General features: G+C 39.1%; 1 protein-coding gene across 1 annotated transcript in view; it reads right to left on the bottom strand.

Moving 5' to 3' along the window:
* The window catches only part of LOC126482097 (dynein axonemal heavy chain 7-like), a 482,833-nt gene that overhangs the window by 121,574 nt on the left and 338,088 nt on the right, over positions 1-23,171 (bottom strand). The window contains exon 20 of the mRNA XM_050106073.1: positions 3,842-4,120. Within this exon, the coding sequence (XP_049962030.1) occupies positions 3,842-4,120 (279 nt within the window). The remainder of the gene's footprint in view (positions 1-3,841; positions 4,121-23,171) is intronic.

Raw genomic sequence — 23,171 nt, 5'->3', positions numbered from 1 at the left:
AAATCAAATAGGGGTAATGCAGTAGTGGGTTTAATAATGAATAAAAAAATTGGAGTGCAGGTAAGCTACTACAAACAGCACAGTGAATGTATTATAGTGGCCAAAATAGACACGAAGCCCATGCCTACCACAGTAGTACAAGTTTATATGCCAACTAGCTCTGCAGATGATGAAGAAATTGAAGAAATGTATGAGATAAAAGAAATTATTCAGGTAGTGAAGGGAGACGACAATTTAATAGTCATGGGTGACTGGAATTCGACAGTAGGAAAAGGGAGAGAAGGAAACGTAGTAGGTGAATATGGATTGGCGCTAAGAAATGAAAGAGGAAGCCGTCTGTTAGAATTCTGCACAGAGCATAACTTAATCATAGCTAACACCTGATTCAAGAATCATAAAAGAAGGTTGTATACATGGAAGAATCCTGGAGATACTAAAAGGTATCAGATAGATTATATAATGGTAAGACAGAGATTTAGGAACCAGGTTTTAAATTGTAGGACATTTCCAGGGGCAGATGTGGACTCTGACCACAATCTATTGGTTATGAACTGTAGATTAAAACTGAAGAAACTGCAAAAAGGTGGGAATTTAAGGAGATGGGACCTGGATAAACTGACTAAACCAGAGGTTGTACAGAGTTTCAGGGAGAGCATGAGGGAACAATTGACAGGAATGGGGGAAAGAAATACAGTAGAAGAAGAATGGTTAGCTCTGAGGGATGAAGTAGTGAAGGCAGCAGAGGATCAAGTAGGTAAAAAGACGAGGGCTAGTAGAAATCCTTGGGTAACAGAAGAAATATTAAATTTAATTGATGAAAGGAGAAAATACTAAAATGCAGTAAATGAAGCAGGCAAAAAGGAATACAAACGTCTCAAAAATGAGATCAACAGGAAGTGCAAAATGGCTAAGCAGGCATGGCTAGAGGACAAATGTAAGGAAGTAGCGGCTTATATCACTAGGGGTAAGATAGATACTGCCTACAGGAAAATTAAAGAGACCTTTGGAGAAAAGAGAGCCACTTGTATGAATATCAAGAGCTCTGACGGAAACCCAGTTCTAAGCAAAGAGGGGAAAGCAGAAAGGTGGAAGGAGTATATAGAGGGTCTATACAAGGGCGATGTACTTGAGGACAATATTACGGAAATGGGAGAGGATGTAGATGAAGATGAAATGGGAGATACGATACTGCATGAAGAGTTTGACAGAGCACTGAAAGACCTGAGTCGAAACAAGGCCCCGGAATTAGACAACATTCCATTAGAACTACTGATGGCCTTGGGAGAGCCAGTCCTGACAAAACTCTACCGTCTGGTGAGCAAGATGTATGAGACAGGTGAAATACCCTCAGACTTCAAGAAGAATATAATAATTCCAATCCCAAAGAAAGCAGGAGTTGACAGATGTGAAAATTACCGAACTATCAGTTTAATAAGTCACAGCTGCACAATACTAACGTGAATTCTTTACAGATGAATGGAAAAACTGGTAGAAGCCGACCTCAGGGAAGATCAGTTTGGTTTCTGTAGAAATGTTGGAACACGTGAGGCAATACTGACCTTACGACTTATGTTAGAAGAAAGATTAAGGAAAGGCAAACCTACATTTCTAGCATTTGTAGACTTAGAGAAAGCTTTTGACAATGTTGACTGGAATATTCTCTTTCAAATTCTAAAGGTGGCAGGGGTAAAATACAGGGAGTTAAAGGTTATTTACAATTTGTACAGAAACCAGATGGCAGTTATAAGAGTCTAGGGACATGAAAGGGAAGCAGTGGTTGGGAAGGGAGTGAGACAGGGTTGTAGCCTTTCCCTGATGTTATTCAATCTGTATATTGAGCAGGCAGTAAAGGAAACAAAAGAAAAATTTGGAGTAGGTATTAAAATCCAGGGAGAAGAAATAAAAACTTTGAGGTTCGCCGATGACATTGTAATTCTGTCAGAGACAGCAAAGGACTTGGAAGAGCAGTTGAACGGAATGGACAGTGTCTTGAAAGGAGGATATAAGATGAACATCAACAAAAGCAAAACGAGGATAATGGAATGTAGTCGAATTAAATTGGGCTATGCTGCGGAAATTAGATTAAGAATTGAGACGCTTCATGTAGTAAGTTTTGCTATTTGGGGAGCAAAATAACTCATGATGGTCAAAGTAGAGAGGATATAAAATGTAGACTGGCAATGGCAAGGAAAGTATTTCTGAAGAAGAGAAATTTGTTAACATCGATATAGATTTAAGTGTCAGGAAGTCGTTTGTGAAAGTATTTGTATGGAGTGTTGCCATGTATGGAAGTGAAACATGGACAGTAAATAGTTTGGAGAAGAAGAGAATAGAAGCTTTCTAAATGTGGTGCTACAGAAGAATGTTGAAGATTAGGTGGGTAGATCACGTAACTAATGAGGAGGTATTGAATAGGATTGGGGAAAAGAGAAGTTTGTGTCACAACTCGACTAGAAGAAGGGATCGGTTGGTAGGACATGTCCTGAGGCATCAAGGGATCCCAAATTTAGCATTGGAGGGCAGCGTGGAGGGTAAAAATCGTAGAGGGAGACCAAGAGATGAATACACTAAGCAGTTTCAGAAGGATGTAGGCTGCAGTAGGTACTGGGAGATGAAGAAGCTTGCACAGGATAAATTAGGATGGAGAGCTGCATCAAACCAATCTCAGGACTGAAGACCACAACAACAACAACAACAAGAAGATGATATCCATTTGACCTAGGGCAGTGCCATCTTGTGGGCCAACCATAGCGCCATATGGTTTCCCCCTTCAAGCTAGACAATTTTCGCTCTTTTTAGTTTTTTCGTTTGACACTTATTTTGTTAGATATTTGGCCAGGTCATGATCAATGGACCACCCTGTATACATCATTGAATATATTCAACATATAATTGAAGATGTAGGGTACACGTGCTACAATGAGAAGAAGAGGAGACATAGGTTAGGCAAAAAAAGAGTATGTCTTTTCCCATTTTTTTATCTCCAGCCACGATTTTACGTCGCTATATTTACATTTAATTTGGGAGTACTATTGGTTATTAATATCCTCAGTCTATGAGAAAAATGGCATGCATATTATTTTTAAGCTTCCCTCTTCAATAGAGTCATGACTCTTTAAAGTACCCTTTAATTACAGAAATCTGTGTAACTTTTCAGTCATTCATGGAAAATCTATATTTCTAACCATATGTATTTGGTACCCTGTCTTTCATAATAAGAGGCAATTTTTCAGTTTATCTTTTGTGATTCAATAATAGTAATTTTGTTTGTATTTAATTTCTAGTACCTTCCGCCGCGGAAGTCGAACACGTGGCAGAACAAATGGACGTGGTCAGCCCATGGAGGGCTCCGCCTCTGCGGCGACTATTCCGCGCAGCGGCTCTTGCGCAGCAAGGTTGCGACCGCTAAGCCACATGCAGACAGCAGCCAATAGCCGCTCCCTCACGTTTCGTATATAGGGACCTGCTCTGCCCTAGTCGAGCCAGTCTGGTACTCGCTCTGGATTTCATTTCTATCTCGGCGGTACTGCGTTCTGGTCGTTGCTTGTTGTTGTCATTTGCCTGGCTCTGGTTCCGAGTGGATTTACGTTTGGTGTTTGGTGTTGTGGTTTCCACAAGCCTCCATTGTTTATCTCTTCCTCGTTGTGTCGCTCATAGTCGGTCATGGTCGGTTGCTGTCAGTTGTCGTTGGTCTGTCGTCCGACTTGTCCTGTGTTTATCCGGTAGTGCGTGCTCCACCGCCGCCAGCTTCCCTGCATGGCGGCTCCGATCCGCAGCGCAAGGCATTCCCGCTGTTGGTTGTGGTTAGTACATAATTAATCTTACAAGAAGTTAGACTTACCTGTAAAGTTTGTATTGATGTAAATAATTCTGAGTCATCATGCTCATGAGGACTTGTCCAGCCAACAGGGCCATATGAGCTTCTCTCCTGCAATACCACATGAAAAAAGCACAGCGCATACAACAACCTGCTGAATTCTTTGTACCGACCACCAGAACTCTCAAATACATGTGGGTCTCTTAACATTTCTGACATATATAAGTGATAAAGATTTCGTTTAACACCCACTGGAGGATCAAATGTGAGTTTAATTCCATTCTGCAAAACAGATTCTGGGAACTGAAACAGATATTTCATGTTTATATAATTAATAAGCATTTAGCACAATACTGGAAAAGAGTATCAGTTATTTTACAGTGTAAGTATATGTAAATGCTAGTAGTGTTTTATTTATTACAGGTGCAACCCTGAAACAAGTCGGAACATCATATGCAAGCACTTATCTTGTGAGAGTCAAAACAATGATTTTTAGGCAACAAAAAATTTTCTAATTCTGCAGTGTGTTAATAAAATACTTGAGATACTGTTGATTACTTGTTCTATTGCATGACATGCATTCCAAATAACTAAAATAACAAAATAAATTATCTCAATCTTTGTGAATATACCTCAATATTTTCTCGTAGATTTATCTTATAGTAATCTTTGTGTGTAAATAATGCTTTTATATGAATGTTGTAAAAATTAATGTTGACTTTCAATTTATGCTGTGTTCTGAATCTCTACAAACTGTAAATAAATTGATACACTGGGACTTGTCAGGACACAGAATTGTGAAATAATGTTTTTAGGAATGTATTGTGATTCATAGTTAGATGCACCCAGATAGCCACATACATTAGCATACTGTTTCTGAAAATTGGGAAGATATGTCAGCCCCAGATCAAATCTGATGGGCAGATTAATGAGGGCTGGTGTGCTGGCCAGCGTTGATGTGGTTTCAGGCAATTTCCCACATCTGATACCCATGTCCCATCTCTGTTAAACATTTTGACAATGTTCTCACACTTTCATATGGGGTAATTCTAGACACAAACAGATGGGGTACAGAAATTCCATCCCGGGGCCAAAGGGGTGATGACGAGAAGAGTATCTGGACACCCTCTACAACTAACATTGCCAAATCTTGATTAACAAGCTGACCCCATTAAGATACAAGGTAAGGCCAGGAAAAAGAATAAAAACGTGGTTCATAGTTAACTGGAAACAGAAGAAAATGGCCACATGAAACTTACTCCAATACTCTTTCCTGTTGATTCGGAAGAAGTGGGATGTAGATACATAGTGCTCACCACTGAGGAGGGTAAGATGCTCTAGAATAATTGCAAATCAGTTAATACCAGTGAACCCACTATCACCCCCCACCTGGATTCCTCACAGAACTGAACTCCCACGCACAAAGCAATATCAAATGTCTGACTGCATTGATTTTTCCTTTTATTATAACTTTTTCATGTATTGGGGGCAAGGGGGGGGGGGGGGGGAGGTGCTAGTGAGAAAAAGTTTTGAAAACGTTTGTGAAGTTTGATGCAAGTCACTATGTGCTCTTACTTTCAAATACTGACTGGGTAATTTGCCCACTATGAGTTACATTGCCTCAAGACATACACACAGTTTCGAACTTAATTATTTGACTTAATGTGTAAAACCTTTAATGTAAGATTATAGCTCTTAATGTGCAGATAATGAAGGTATTTAATTTTTTTAAATTCAATCAATAATTATATGAAATACTTGGAAGCCAATAGATAGCCAACCTGAAATTGGGGCTAGATGTTTTTAGTTGTTTAATGATATAAATATGTAAGATTAGACATGTCTGTGGACAGCAGTTAGCCAGGTGCTAGCAGGCATGAGTTTCAGACATAATAACCCAATTATGATAGAAATGTGTTGGATCTAACAGCAACAAACAGACCTGACCACTTTGATGAATTCCTTGTTGAAACTGATCTAAGTGGCCATGAGGCTGTTGTAGCAAGAGTGATTAGCAATTTGTCCAGCAAAATCGATAAAGAGGCAGTAATTTTACATCTTATTGAGCAACTTATAACATTTGGCTCAGGACAGGAGCAAGGAGAAGAACTGTGACTCAGGTTTTAAAAAAATGTGACCATGCGCTGGATAGATATCAACATTGTAGAACAGTTCATGAGAGGAGGGAGCATCCGTGATATACTATCACTTGAAGAAACTCCTAACAAAAGACTGCTTTCTGCGTAGTAGGTGCAAAACAGAATGTGAGGCTATAGATCCATAGTGCTCACCACTGAGGGTAAGACACTCTGGAAAAATTGTGAATCAGTGTGATCCAGTAGGTGTAAAACAGAATATAAGGCTATAGATATAGAGATGATGACTGAAACATGTTTAGGTGTCAAGAGGGCAATATGTGACAATATTTCAATGATTATGTAGCAGACTCTAATTCAGGATCCCTAATAAAAGCAAAAAATTCTGGTCACAACTATAGGTTGTTAGTGGCACTAAATTTAGTGTCATGGATGAGAGAGGAAGGGGGAGCAAAGCAAAATCAGAAATTCTGAGCTCCATTTTCAAATGTTCCTTTACAATGGAAAATCCTGGAGCACTGCCACAATGTAATTTACAGGTGAATGATATAGATATTAATATCAGTGGAATTGCGAAACAGGTAAAATCAATAAAGTTGCACAAAGATCCTGTCACTGATGGAATCCCTTTCAGATTCTATGCAGAATTTGCAGGGCTGAGTTAGACCCTCCTGTAACTATAAAGTATCATTGATGTTTTCAACAAAAACTGTGGCCCATGGTTTGAAGAAATCATAGGTCCCACCTGTCTACAAACAGTACAGCAGAAGTGATCCACAAAATTACCATTAAGTCTCCTACAGATCAGTCTGTTGCAAAAACTCATAAAATATTTTGAGCTCAAATGTAATGAGGTATCTTGAACAGAATAACCTCCTCCACACCTCTGAGCATGGATACTAAAAACACTGGCCATACAAAACCCAATTTGAGTTATTTTGATTTATGAAATGAAATTGACTCAGTATCACACATATGGTATTAATGTAACTATGGTCCTATGCAATATCAAGTGAAATTTGTGACTGGATTGAGGATTTCTTGGTAGAGAGGACATAGTATGTTATCTTGGGTGGAAATTCATCAAAAAATGTAGAAGTAACTTCGGGAGTATCCCATGGGACATTGTTGAGACCCTTGCTGTTCGCCTTGTATATTATGAAGAACCCCAAAATCATAGGCATGGAAATGTTCCATTGGTAACATAATCAGGGCAATACACAACCACTGATTGGAAAGCTAACTAGGAAGGACTGCTTATGTGTGTGTAATGTGGCCACAAGATGGAGGTAATTGCTAGACATTGTAAGACTTGGGTATCCAGAAACTCAATACTGCAGAATGACATCATAGGTAAGGCTGGATGCTTCAATTGTGTTGGCAACACAGAGTTAAGTAATGAACCATAAGATGGACACAGAATGATTATTCACAGAACTGATGTTGCAGAATATGTCCAACACTGCTTCTCACAGGAGAAATTAAGACATCTTTCAGCTACAGTCAAAGCATCCAGAGAGCCAATCAGTCAAGACAAACATGCTAAGTTAAATCACTCACCTTACAATAGCAACACAGGTGAGTCAGTTCCAGTACAAATATTAATCCTATCCAGTGGCTTGATCTACTTGTACTCATTTTGCAACTGATCAACCTGAGGGTAGGACCTGTGTTGGTCCATCCCATATTTGTGGAGGCCATCTGAACTCTGATGGAATGGTGAGTCCTATCAAGAGGGCTTTGTCACTGCTAGCTACAGTGCTGGCATTCAAGTGAAGACTGACGTGTAGCTTTGGGCAACATTCACCGTTAGGCCTTATTGAAGCCTAACTGGGGGCCATGGAGCGGGCAAAATCATCAACATGGAGGGATGTGCTACAACTGCCACCTACCTTCCATTCCTGTAGACATACTCAAATGCCGTGGGCCTTACTCTATCTCAGAAGCCACAGTGTGATCCAGTCCAAAGTCATACACTTTGAGCAGGACAAGTGGGTGCGTATTTGCTACGAGGTCAACAAGAGTGCTCTGATAACTCACTGCACAGCACTGATAACACCAGACAATGCAGACAATACTAGCTCAGCTGTGTCCAATGTGCCACATAGTAGTATGGTGCTGAGAGAACAAGCCCCCCACAATTGCAATAACCGAGAGGGTGGGGCATGTGTGTGTGTCAGCACATTCCAGCATGGCTAGCACACTGCTGTTTGCCTCCATTGCTGACACCCATGAATGAAGAAACAGTGTACTTTGGAACAATAAATGCTTGTTTGTCAACAGTGTTTTGTAGTGATTAATAAAAAAAAGGAAAAGAGAGAAGAAAAGAAAAAAAAAAGGTTGAAAATATGGGAAGAAATGGTGAATAAAAAGGGGGTTATAAAATCGTAAATGACCGTGAAAAAGGGAAAGAATGAAAAGCAAATCTGACTTCGTACTACAGAAAAGCTATCGGACTTCGTGGTTCGGAAAGGCTATTGCTGGGGTGGTCTTGTGGCGTTTCTGAGCAAAAGTCAAACCAATTTCCACTACAAGATTTATTTAAAAAAAGACAGATAATAACAAATGTAACTAACAGGGGGAAATGGCGTAGATAACAGTTCATCCTTTACCAGGTTAACATATCTTCTTTCGTGCGGCGTCCAGGTCTTCAAAAATCTCCTTCGTTTCTGCGTGAAAAGTCTGCTCCGAAATCTTGCAATAAGTTTCATTGTCCAGGGATTTCTAATGTATCCAAAACCGTCTTGATATATTCTCTCCATCCTCCGAATTTCATAACAACTTCCACAATGTCTGCACATTAATCAGTTTTTTCGTTTTAATCAGATAACGTCTGCATTAAGCTTCCGCTCTCGAGAGACAATAATGAAATGGATAGAAAAACAAAAAAGAGTTACAATTTTAGTATTTTCTCTGCCGTCGAGCACTCATACTGCTGCGATGGCACAATTCATGTCTGAGGGAACGAGTGCAGCGCGGCGGCGAAATTCAAAGTCCCGCTACATCGCCCCCTCGACTGTCACGCTAAAACATTTAGCGTGGCAGGCTAGCAAACCTAAAAGTCAATATATGCATATTTTCATTGGAAAGGCCACGTGCATCCATAGGGGATAATCTTTGCCAACACTTACTTTCTAAACCTATATACTAAATACAATTATTACAGTTTGGATCCCTTTTACAAAATTAATATACATATATTTACATAGTGTGTGTTTGAGCTAGCTGCTTGCCAGCGCAGTTAATGTTGTGCGCTTCCAGCGTTGGTTTCCCCATGGAGGTAAGAATAGAGGGAGATGCCGTGACATCACAGCTGTGAAGCTATGTGAAGCCGAGGGTAGCCATCTCAATCCAACCAAAACATTGCTGCTGTAAGCTTGTGTGCATAGGCTTGTCGCTCGCTTTTGGAAGGATTTTGCGCTATTATGGTGACTTGTGTGGTGTTCGGATGTACGAATCGTTCTGATTGTGATGCGAACTCGAAGGGAATAACATTTAATGTGTAAGTTGTATCGTTAAGTGTGATTTTACAACTTCATTGTGAATGAACGTATGCTACATCGGTAATTGTATTATAGCATGTTTACCTCCTGTATGATTTTAGATTTCCTAAAAATAAAAGTTGGAAAGCTCTGTGGGAGAATGCCGTGAGGAGGAAGAATTGGCGTGCTTCTAAATGGAGAAGAGAACATAGACCGAACTTCCCTTTCAACAGTAAGGCTCCGAGAAAATGCTGTACCATCAGTTTTCCCTACTCACCCAAAACATTTGCAAAAGGTATGCTAATTCATAGAATTAAATTCTTAGTTTTCAAGTTCATGTTTCAGTATAATACATATGTATCATCGATAATCGAAGTGTTGAGTAACTCACTTTGTCTTCATCATGTACCAAATTAAAAGCTAACACTACATTAACTGGCGTAAAGTATAGGCCTAAACAGGACACTGTGTAGATTTGCCATTCTATGTACTGTATTTCAGTAAATGTTGGTGGTAATGAACAGTGTTTCCCAGTAGTGTAACGTAACTGAAATGTCCCAGTATGTATTACAATCAAGATGTATTTATGGGGCTTTGGAGGGAGGGTATAGCTAACTTAGTTTTCAGTTTCTATTATTTAGATTGTGATACACGTTTATTACTGAATTAACAAAATTGTATCATTTACATTGAAGGCTAGTTATTCGTAATATTACATTAAAAACTATTTTTAATCAGAAGAAATGCGGAATTTTGCCTTTACGAGATTTTATTTTAAACAAAAACTTTGAAACAACCAATCTGATGATGTTACATGCGTATATGGTGCAATTAGCGACTGTAATACACGCAGCGCTATAGCACACTGGCAATGTTTTGGTCAGAGTATCGTGGCAGTGAGCCACGCCCTCATGGCTTCAAAACGTAGTACAGCTGGGATACGTAGTGCCATCTCCCCTTATTCTTACCGGGAGTGTCTCCCGACAGTATGCACTTGGCTGTTTTGACGTTTGGCTGCCGGAAGTCACGTGACTTGGCTGCGAGAACGGTTTTCATGCAGTTGCAACCGTGAAGACTGAAGAATCTTTTCTGTGACAAACACAAAGAAGAATTAAGTGTAAACGGATCACATACTGCTCAGAAAGTTACTCCCATAATAGCAAGCAGTGCCTGTGTCTTAGAACTAAGTGTGTTATCACTCTTTATAGAAGTGAAGCCAATTTTACTGTGTCTGTGTAAACATTGGTTATCAGCACAATATACATCAACATGAATGGCGTCTTCGAACAGGATGCCTCGTCACGTGAGACCAACTTCCGGTCAGTAAACGTCAAAACAGCCAAGTGCGTACTGTCGGGAGACACTCCCTCTCTGGCAGCACGTAGTCTTTGCGCATGCGCAAGAGCATCACTGAATTTCGCGTGCGGCAGTTTCAAAATCGCTGTGTTATGACAATCTTGCACAGTATTCACTTTCACATAGTGTTCATTACAAGGTGTTATTCCAGCATAAATGGCGTGTTAAGTCCGGTGACACCATAAGATTGAGCGTGTGCGTGATCTGAAGCAATGTCCATGTCTTCTGTTACGACACAACACTCCAGGTCCTTGTGCGTTTTCATGACTTGTTCCCGGGGCATATATGGTCGATGTAGTTTTTAGCCTCCACATTGCCTACGACAGGTGCTGAGTTTATTGTCCCCAAAGCATTTGAAGGCCGGCCAGGAACAACAGCGTCAATGTTCGCAAAGGTAGGTGTATCATCACGTTGTTTACACTCGCCAACAAACGTTCATTTGCAGTGTGAAAATCCTCATTATCGTCGAAGTAAATTGCAGTTTATATCGATTTACAAACAGTTATTTGGTTTATGCACCATAAATTTCACAAATAACACAAAATTCGTCGTTTATAACGTTCACAGTTTAACACAGTTTGCAACACTATTTTGCCATATATACATTTTAACAAAGTTCACTGTGTCCCAGCGTGTTTACATCGTTAATTATGAAAGCTTACACTTCGTGGTCACATTTCAGAATGTGTTGACAATATGCAAAGTTTTAACACATATACAAATACATATAAATTTACAAGAATATGCATGTGAAATATTTACACTAAAAAAATTATACTATGTCCCATTCGCTTTCTTTTATTGGGGTATTACTTTTTTTTATTCAGGTTTGGGCATGCCAAGGGATATCAGACATAATATTTAAAGCACGAGCTTTCCTTCATTTATTATTCATTTCTTTCTTTTGATTCCATATCTTGGCTAGTCATTGACCAGGCTTGTAATGCCATCAATATTCATGTCTTTTTATTCATACCTGAAAGTTTACTGTCACACAATATATTCTTACATTGATAAACAAACAACACCCAGCTGCAGGAGGTGGTAGGATAATGGAGAAAGAAAGAAAGATAGACTGGAAGAAACTATTCACTACCTATAAACTACCAAATCCTACAGCTACTACATAAAAAGAGAACACCATACATTATAACGTTTGCATCACCTTCAAGGGGTGTGTGAAAGGAGGTGCTTACAATTTACCAAATCATGGGTAAATGTAAGTGTCCTTACGTCAAGTCTGTGTAGTGTAACATCATGACAGATTCTCTTTTTGTGTTCTGACTGTTCGTATGACTAAATGTATTATACCCTAACAAATCCTTGCATGAGTAAATCGCATATCTGCTCAGTTACTTCCTCGATATCTCCACTTCTTGTGGATACTGTCTATACAAATGGAAAATATATCTCACAGAGATTGTCTCTCTCATAATGTGTATTATATGATAACATATCAAATTTACTCTCAAGAGTTCAACCATGAACTTTCTTCTACTTTAGTGAAGGTTAAACATCATGTATGTTGTGTATATATATCATTTCTTTCTATAAAACATAAATAAGTTGCACGGGTGGTCCCTGCTCCTTTGCACTTACCTTGCATTACCTGAAAAGTCAAATGTTGTCTTCAAAGCAGATGTAATTTTGTCATCTGTTTGCTTAAGTGGAGGTGTTGTACGAGTTGCAAAAAACGGCCTTAATAACTCTCCCATCTTTTGCTTCCTCAGGGTTTTCTGTCATGTGTAAGTACAATAAAGGCTAACATGGCACTAAATTTCACTTTCATATACACAAATGTATTCACATGAGGGCTGTGTAAAAACTATATTTCAACTTAAGTTCCTTAAAATATCATTCTCCTGTCTGAACATGAACAATAAATGTTTTCTTCCACACAGTGGCTTAACAAAACTTAACAAAAGGTTACCAAGTTACACTTCTGAAATAAATTAAAGCTAATGTGTTTCCAAGTTACATTCTTATAAAATTTTTGCAACAGCTGTAATCATCATTATGTTCACTCTGCTTTTCTTGCATTCGTTCATTTTCAAGAGCACTGAAAATAGATTCACATTTAACGTCTTGTACTCACGTGTTCTAACTCATCACAAATGTTTTCTTTCAACAAACTGAAATTCTTACGTAATCTTAAAGATGTAGACTGTTTACTCACTTCTCTATGTAGCACAATATTACCAAAACATTCTCACTCATTCCTTACTCACATATTCATTGTAAAATATATATATATATATATATATATATATATATATATATATATATATATATATATATATATATATAGTTATAATAGAGGGAAACATTCCACGTAGGAAATATATATCTAAAAACAAAGATGATGTGACTTACCAAATGAAAGTGCTGGCAGGTCGACAGACACACAAACAAACACAAACATACACACAAAATTCAAGCTTTCGCAACAAACTGTTGCCTCATCAGGAAAGAGGGAAGGAGAGGGAAAGACGAAAGGAAGTGGGTTTTAAGGGAGAGGGTAAGGAGTCATTCCAATCCCGGGAGCGGAAAGACTTACCTTAGGGGGAAAAAAGGACGGGTATACACTCGCACACACACACATATCCATCCACACATATACAGACACAAGCAGCACTTGTGTCTGTATATGTGTGGATGGATATGTGTGTGTGTGCGAGTGTATACCCGTCCTTTTTTCCCCCTAAGGTAAGTCTTTCCGCTCCCGGGATTGGAATGACTCCTTACCCTCTCCCTTAAAACCCACTTCCTTTCGTCTTTCCCTCTCCTTCCCTCTTTCCTGATGAGGCAACAGTTTGTTGCGAAAGCTTGAAATTTGTGTGTATGTTTGTGTTTGTTTGTGTGTCTGTCGACCTGCCAGCACTTTCATTTGCTATATATATATATATATATATATATATATATATATATATATATATATATATATATAAAAAGAAAGATGATGAAACTTACCAAACAAAAGCGCTGGCAGGTCGATAGACACACAAACAAACACAAACATACACACAAAATTCTAGCTTTCGCAACCAATGGTTGCCTCGTCAGGAAAGAGGGAAGGAGAAGGAAAGACAAAAGGATATGGGTTTTAAGGGAGAGGGTAAGGAGTCATTCCAATCCCGGGAGCGGAAAGACTTACCTTAGGGGGAAAAAAGGACAGGTATACACTCGCACACACACACATATCCATCCACACATACACAGAGACAAGCAGACATTGACATATATATATATATAAAAAGAAAGATGATGAAACTTACCAAACAAAAGCGCTGGCAGATCGATAGACACACAAACAAACACCAACATACACACAAAATTCTAGCTTTCGCAACCAATGGTTGCCTCGTCAGGAAAGAGGGAAGGAGAAGGAAAGACAAAAGGATATGGGTTTTAAGGGAGAGGGTAAGGAGTCATTCCAATCCCGGGAGCGGAAAGACTTACCTTAGGGGGAAAAAAGGACAGGTATACACTCGCACACACACACATATCCATCCACACATACACAGACACAAGCAGACACAGAGAAAATGTCTGCTTGTGTCTGTGTATGTGTGGATGGATATGTGTGTGTGTGCGAGTGTATACCTGTCCTTTTTTCCCCCTAAGGTAAGTCTTTCCGCTCCCGGGATTGGAATGACTCCTTACCCTCTCCCTTAAAACCCATATCCTTTTGTCTTTCCTTCTCCTTCCCTCTTTCCTGACGAGGCAACCATTGGTTGCGAAAGCTAGAATTTTGTGTGTATGTTGGTGTTTGTTTGTGTGTCTATCGACCTGCCAGCGCTTTTGTTTGGTAAGTTTCATCATCTTTCTTTTTAGATATATTTTTCCCACGTGGAATGTTTCCCTCTATTTTTTTATATATATATATATATATATATATATATATATATATATATATATATATATATATATATATATATATATATATATATATATATATATATATATATATATATATATATCATTAAAGAATATATATATTCTTTAATGATATGAATTAATAGAGGGAAACATTCCATGTGGGAAAAATATATCTAAAAACAAAGATGATGTGACTTACCAAACGAAAGCGCTGGCACGTCAATAGACACACAAACCACGGTATTTAAATATGTCTGCTTGTGTCTGTGTATGTGTGGATGGATATGTGTGTGTGTGCGAGTGTATACCCGTCCTTTTTTCCCCCTAAGGTAAGTCTTTCCACTCCCGGGATTGGAATGACTCCTTACCCTCTCCCTTAAAACCCACATCCTTTCGTCTTTCCCTCTCCTTCCCTCTTTCCTGATGAGGCAACAGTTTGTTGTCAAAGCTTGAATTTTGTGTGTATGTTTGTGTTTGTTTGTGTGTCTATCGACGTGCCAGCGCTTTCGTTTGGTAAGTCACATCATCTTTGTTTTTAGATCTATATATATATATATTCTTATACATTAAACATATTCCTCATCAAACATTAATATATCACATACGTGGGGCCATCTGGCACTTCCATTCTCATAAAACTCCAATATCATCTTCCTCAAATAATCTCTTGTCTCCATCAACAGTAACTTACCTTCTTATATTAACCTAAATATCAACTCATTCATACTGATCATTCATTCTTACATCCTCATTCATTCTGCTACATACCTATGTCATTACTGATCTCAATAGCTATTATCTCCTGTCATTAGAGTGCCTTGAAATAACTAACTAATTGTTGATTCACCTAATAATTTACAATTAACATCAAATGTAACCTGTGTAGATCTCATTCCTATATGAATATCTTTCCTCATTCAGTAAGTGTACTCACCTGGGTTTACATCCCCTTCATAATTATGTGTACAAGTGTAACTGCAGTATATAATTTCCATAAATGAATGTTTGTGTTCTTGGGCTGTATAGCTTAATGTTCGTGTATTCAATACAAATATTTATGATCTCGTTTTCACAGCAACTTGCTCATGTTCAACTTAGTTATCATTATATTATTTTGTTTTAGTGCACAAAGGGTTTCAAATGTCTGTGGGGATGCAGCCCCCTCGGCTTGTGAGATAACGGGTATTCTAGGGAGTAACAACCTGGGTGAGGTATGCTTGCTATTCTGAAAGGACCTGAATATAATAGCAGCCATTTTCTGTTGAGTTGTTTTAATTTTGTAGACTTGGGATGTGAACGCAACAGAACAAGGTCATCAACCTGATAGGTTTGTGTATTTGTAACATGTTTGTCATACTTCTCTTTCCTGATCTTGGCTTTATTGCACAACGTAGTGTATGCCTGTCTTACTTTCTCTTCCAAAGGTGTAGGTGTTGCGGATGCTGTTAGCTTTGGAATGGGCATAGCCCACTTGTTCTGTTCAGGTTTGTTTAATAATAATTCCTGTGGTGGGTATCCTGTTGAGGCATGAGGCAAATTGTTTACTATCTGCTCAAAGGGTGCTAAAAATTCGATCCACTTTGTGTGTTTGCGAGGTGAATGTATTCTCATGAATTGACCAAACTCTCTAAAAATCCTTTCTACGGGGTTCCCTTCCGGGTGAAATGCTGATGTAAGAATATGTTTGATGTTATGTGCGGCAACAAAAGATTTCCATTTTCTTCCCGTAAAATAGGGTACGTTATCCATGATAATGCTGTGGGGTTTGCCAAATCTTGTAAAGTAACTGTTAATCAAACGTCTAGCAATAGCAGATGCATTGACAGTGCGGATAGCATACAATTTTAAGTATTTTGAGAAGACATCAAATACAGCAATGATGTATTTCACACGTCCACAAGCTCTGGGATAAGGTCCGGCGATATCCAACGATACTAACTCCAAAGGTCGGGTTGGTACAATAGGATGTAATTCATTCAAAGATGATCGGTTGGAAAATTTTGCTTTTTGGCAGATGATACATTTACGAACAATTTGCAACACTCTCCGACGCAGATTGGGAAAATAACAGTACTATACTATTTTATCAGTGCATTTGGTGACTCCGTAGTGTCCTCAAGTTTTGTGTGTGAACAGAATAAAATCGTCAACATGCTCGTCAGGTAGACAAACACACCAATGGTGCGAGTCTGGGGTACGCCTGTGAAAAAGTACATTTTTGTGTATTGTGTAATATTTTTGTAAATGTGAAGAAGGACCTGTACATAATTTCTTTTTGATATTTGACCACCTGGGGTCGCTGTCCTGAAGTGAAGCAAAGTTCTTGCACATATTGCGGTAGTATGGGGCGTCTGTACCATCATACATAAGTAAGATGTTAAAGTCTGATGTTTGCTCGGAAAGTTCCAAAAAATCCTGTATGCCTTGGGGTAAACGGGACAGGGCATCGGCTACTATGTTTGATTTACCTTTAATGTAAATAATTTCGAAGCTGTATTCTTGGAGTGAAAGGCACCACCGGGTGAGCCGTGAATGAAGCAGTTTGCATGATAGCAAGAAAGAAAGGGCTTGGTTGTCTGTGTATATGCAAGTATGTTTACCCCAAAGAAAGTAGCGAAACTTATGGAATGCCCAAATAATGGCAAGAGCCTCCCGTTCCGTCACCGAGTACGGCCTCTCGCACTCAGTGAGCGTGCGGCTCGCAAAACTTATCGGTTTGATGACAGATCGTATTGATTCGGACTGAATTCGAAATAGAAAAGCTCCAAGGCCGTACGATGACGAATCCGTGACTAGGCAAAAATCTGACGTCATGTCAGGGTGGCAGAGGAGGGGTGCGTTTGCCAATGCATCTTTAATAGCCTTAAAATCAGCTTGGCAAAACTCTGTCCATCTCCAAATTGCGTTCTTTTTCAGTAGAGTTAGCAGGTGAGAGCTGTTCAGAAGCCGTTTTGAAACAAACTTCCAAAAGAAAGAAGATAATCCTAAGAATGCTTTCAACTGTTTGCGGTTTTGTGGAGGAGGGAAATTACGAATAGCATCAATCTTCTTAGAATTGGGACGAATGCCTTCCAGCGAGACAATATGGCCTAAAAACTCGATTTCACGCCTTCCTACTTTGGACTTTGAAAGATTTACTGTGACTCCAGCTTGTGAAAATTTAAATAAAATTTGCTGTAACAGATCAGTATGTTCCTCCCACGTATTTGTTGCCACGACAATATCGTCGATGTACGCCGTGATGCGTGACAACAAACACAGGCCGAGAACGGCGTCAAGCGCGTCGATGAACACGCCCGCGCTTACGCGCAAACCAAAATGCAACACACAAAACTGATAACTGCGTCCTTCACAAAGGAAAGCAGTGTATTTACGACTGTCATTGTGAAGGGACACCTGCCAGTACGATAAGCGGAGGTCAATATTAGTTAGGTATTGTACATTATAAAACTTTAGCAACTGTTCGTCCAAGTTGACGGGTCTTGTGTTAACAGGTATAATAATTTTGTTGATTTCACGTGCGTCTAGCACCAATCTGACATTGCCATCTTGCTTGCCTACCGCCAGGATAGGACTGCAATAAGGGGAATGTGATTTTTCTATGACACCCCAGGTCAACATACACTCGATTTCACGTAAAACTGCAGGTTTCTTCGCCCATGGAATATTATAATGTGTCCTACAATAAGTCTTTTGTGGCTTAACATCCATTTTGTAGCTATAACCTCTGATTACACCAGGCCTCTCACTGAAAACTTGTGCATAATCACATAATAATTTGTACAATTCTTCTTGCTGTTGTTTCGTTAGTCAGATTCGACACATTTCTGATACAATAAATCTTGCTCAGTCTCCCGGTAGTCTGAATCTTCAGGTGTTAAATTACATACACTAACTATGGTAGGATATACCAATTGAAATTGACTTACTTCGTAATGTTTTGGTCGTGGTTCAATCGTCTTATTAAGTTCAACATTAATTAGTTGTTCTCCTACAGATAATTGACATATGCCGTTACTTAAATCTATGATTTCTTTGTGTTCATTCAAGAAATCCATCCCTAGGATGCAGTATACGATAAGCTTTTCTACAATCAGAAAATTACACTTGAACTGTGTATTGGAAAATGTGAAGTTAACAAGGGCTTGCATGTGTATGTTCTTAGATTTAGCACCTGTGGCACTAACCACGTGGCAATTCTGTACAGGTAATGTAGGTATGTTTATAATTTGTTTCAATTCCTTATAGAATGTGGTTGACATCACACTTGCAGCAGCACCAGTATCGAATAAAATTTGTATATCGTAATCGTTAAACTTAACCCATGCCGTAGCTTGTATGAATTCTTTAACATAACTGTCTGATTTAATGTTTATCTCGTTGGCTAATTCCTGTTCTGTTGTCATTTTGTCATCGTACCTGAGGAAACAAACCGTCTCAGCCGTTGCGCTCTTACAACACCTCACGACCGAAGCACGTGCGCTTAGCTCGGTCGTCGACTGTTTTCCGTCGTCTGCTGTGTTTGGCCGGGTTCATTGACCAGCTCCACTATGTTTACACTCCGGCCGGTTGGCGCCCACGCGTCAGCTGATGGTGCGCCACAATTGTTATTGCTACTTCGTGACGGGGAGTGCATGACTGTACTGGGGAGCGGCGGCGGATTCCGTGGAGGGTTATGATTTGTCATGCGTAAATGTTGTGTGTTCCACATATTCGGTCGGTGATTGTTGGGATTGTTATTGTTTTGATGGTAATTATGTCTGTTATATGGCATGTTCTTGTCAAAGTAGCCCGGGTTGTACTGGTTATTCCCATGTCTCCCATTGCGGTTGTTGTTGTACTGTCTGTGATTTTCATTTTGCATGTAGTTACCATTTTGATATGGGTGATAATTATTTTTGTTATTATTATTCCACAAATTTCTGCGGTTGTTCCTACCATCATACACGTTTCCACTTGAATATGTTTTGCGCGCAGGCATCGTACTGTGTCGCGGAGCGGAGGGATGGTTCCACCAACCACCGTCACTTCAGTTCCTTTGGGGTGGGTACTGATTTTGGTTACCAATATGAGTAAAATTTGAATGGCGTGAATCGCCTCTGTAAACTACGTCCATTTGATCTAAGAAGTTTAAGAAAGTCTTGACGTCATTCTCTGGTACTCCTATTAATCTGTCTCCCTATGGAAGGGGTAAGTGGCTCTTTAAAGTGTCAATTATCGCTGACAAGTCGGCTGGTTTGGTCCAGTACAGTGTCTTGTCTAGGTACCTCTCAAAGTAATGTCTTAATGTCTCTTTTTTAGGGTCATAGGCCTCGGGGTTGCACACTTCTCTCCTTAGACTCTGTTGCTCATTCTCTGACCAGAATTCGTCCAAGAAGGCTTGTTCGAACTTTTCAAACATAAGGCACTGCCGCTTCATAGCGGCACCCCACTTAGCTGCTCGTCCTCTCATGAGATTGGTGACGTATCTGATTTTATCGACTTCTGACCAACTACGTGGAAAAACACTGTCAAATGAGCTAATAAACACAATAGGGTGGACTTTGTGCTTGTCCTCACTGGAAAATGTCTGGAAATACCCATGCCTTACAAACGTGTCATCGGCCATGCCGGTTGGTATAGCACTATTGATGTGGTTTGTGTCACTTGCTACTCTAGGTGTCGCACCGTAATATTGCTCGTTTGGTGTAAAAGAAAGCGGCACATTGTAATTTTGACTTGTAATAGGTGATTCCACAATAGGTGTTCTGTCTGTGTCATTAGCCATGGTTTTAGCTGTTTTGTCATTCCCTGACGATGCGTTTGCACCAATCGCCAAACACGGCACAACATTGTCTTGTAATTTTGTCACTTCGTCTTCTATGTGTTTTGTCTCGTCTTTAACATGTGTCTTTGTTTTTGAAAGTATTTCCCATGTAATTGTTTCAAGTTTTTTGTCCAGATAGTCGTCACACAATTTACATTCATGTACAATTCTTTCGGCCATGTTGGTGTCGTTGTTTAGTGACGCGAGGTCCGCTCGGTCTTCTAATTTTTCTATCTTTTCTTTGAGGTGGGTTTGTTCAAGAACTAATATTGTGAGCTGTTGGGTAATATTTCCCACTTCTTCAGTCCGCTTTGCTTGGGTGGAGCTAGCTGAAGTGTGGGCCTGAGCTAACTCTTCCACACGGGTGTTCACTTCCTGCTGCACATTAACTATTTGAGTTATCTGATTCTCACATCGGGTGATATTGTTTTTTTGTTACATGTGTGAATGTAACCAAAGTTTCTTCCTGTGTAGTGACTCGGTCGGACAATGTCTCAAATCGCTGGCTGAGCTGTTGAGTGATGTTATTTAATTCTGCCATCTGTTTTGTCGTTCGTTCAAAATTTTCGGTCATAGTACGGTTTAATATGTCAAATTTTTTGTCGCTTTTATCTAGCCTTTGTTTAAAGTCCTGACCAAGTGCGTCCAGTTTTGCATAAATTTTCTGACTAATGTCTAGTTTCATGTCTGCAAGTAACTCTAATAGTCGGTCCAGTTTGTCAGTTTCTTGTTTTCGATTTGTGTCACATTGCTGAATTTGTCTCATATTCGGTTCTGACATTGATGTTAACAATGGCGCTGACGATCTAGTCTCGCGCCCATTCCACATTTCATCATTTAAAGTTGCCATCTGTGTATTATCACAAATGTTGCGAGTTTGAGGCAAAATCATTGCATTGATCTGTGAACTCGTCCATGGAGGGAAACGCGGACTTTCATGTTGGTTGAAAGATGAATCTACTTCACTTAACTCATCTGCCGAAACTATCTCTACCTTACCGCGTTCCATTGTAATAGCATGTATAATCGTAAGTCAAAAAGGGAATAATATAAGTCTGATTAATAAAGATTTGACTCAAATTTAGGATGAAATATTTTCTCGTCAATGTAAATGATAGCTCTATTGCAAACAATGGTTGAGAAAGATGCAGCAGGGCGGACAAAATTTTTCATAACAAATGACTGTTTGGCGGTCAAATTCACGATCTTCATATGCTACAACAATACTATAATTACCACAAACTACAATAGAGATAGATAATTTTGGAAAAATCTAAAAGAAAACTACAGGATGTGTGGAACAGGAAAAATGGATTCTGCAGTTGGCTATTGAATGTTTGAATGAAACATAATTGTGTGACTCACCATTAAATTTTCTGTCCTGCAGCGGCTGGTCAAACACTTATGCGTAAATTGTATTCCTCAAAATATGGATTTTCTTAATACATCTCCATCGGATAATCACCAAAAGGTCTCAAAATAACAGTTTTGCATCAATATATGCCATGAAAAGAAAATAGATTGAATTAGTTACAAAAATTCTTTACAATATTGTTGTATAATCATTTGCTTAGGTACAATAAAGTTGCTGTTTTCATTACCCTTTAAACTTCAGGATTTTTGTTTATTCTCTGTTGGGAAAAAATACAAATTAAAGTTTCAAATTTGCTCAAAAACGACACATCCGAAAATTGCGTCCTGTCACGGGAGCCAGTTGTAGTGGTTAATAAAAAAAGAAAGAGAGAATAAAAGAAAAAGAAAAAAAAGGTTGAAAATGTGGGAAGAAATCGTAAGTGAAAAGTTTTTTTTTTTTTTTTTTTTTTTTTTTTTTTTTTTTTTTTTTTTTTTTAAAAAAAATCGTTAATGACCGTGAAAGAAGGGAAAGAAAGAAAGAAATGCAAATCGGACTTCGTATTACAGAAAAGATATCGGACTTCGTGATTCGGAAAGGCTATTGCTGGGGTGGTCCTTGTGGCGTTTCTGAGCAAAAGTCAAACCAATTTCCACTACAAGAATTATTTGAAAAAAGACAGATAATAACAAATGTAACTAACAGGGTGAAATGGTGTAGATAACAGTTCATCCTTTACCAGGTTAACATGTCTTCTTTCGTGTGGCGTCCAGGTCTTCAAAAATCTCCTTCATTTCTGCGTGAAAAGTCTGCTCCGAAATCTTGCAATAAGTTTCATTGTCCAGGGATTTCTAATGTATCCAAAACCATCTTGATATTAAATCCAATTTATTTTAGTTGCTTCTCTTCATCCTCTGAATTTCATAACAACTTCCACAATAACTACACATTAATAAGTTTTTTCGTTTTAATCAGATAACGTCTGCATTAAGCTTCCGCTCTCGAGAGACAATAATGAAATGGATAGAAAAACAAAGAGTTACAATTTTAGTATTTTCTCTGCTGTCGAGCGCTCATACTGCTGCGACGGCACAATTCATGTCTGAGGGAACGAGTGCAGCGCGGGGGCGAAATTCAAAGTCCCGCTACAGTTTTATCAGCAGCTTTAACTGCAGAGCAGGCCATCTCCCACCAAGCCACAGCTCACTCATGCCCGAGAAGTGACAGTCTAGCCTGTTCCTGTATTGACATCCTAACACCATCACTGCCTTGTCACTGGGTGTTTACAGTTAATAACCAAACAGGCAATATTAATAGTAAATACAGACTTTTGCAGATATGCAGTTGTCAACGATGAGATACTGTCTGATAAAAGTTGCACAAA

This window comes from Schistocerca serialis, chromosome 5 (assembly GCF_023864345.2).
Source record: "Schistocerca serialis cubense isolate TAMUIC-IGC-003099 chromosome 5, iqSchSeri2.2, whole genome shotgun sequence".
NCBI classification, from domain to species: Eukaryota; Metazoa; Arthropoda; class Insecta; order Orthoptera; family Acrididae; genus Schistocerca; species Schistocerca serialis.
Note: the sequence above shows the minus strand (reverse complement) of the source record. Positions and strands in the feature narration are given on the sequence as shown.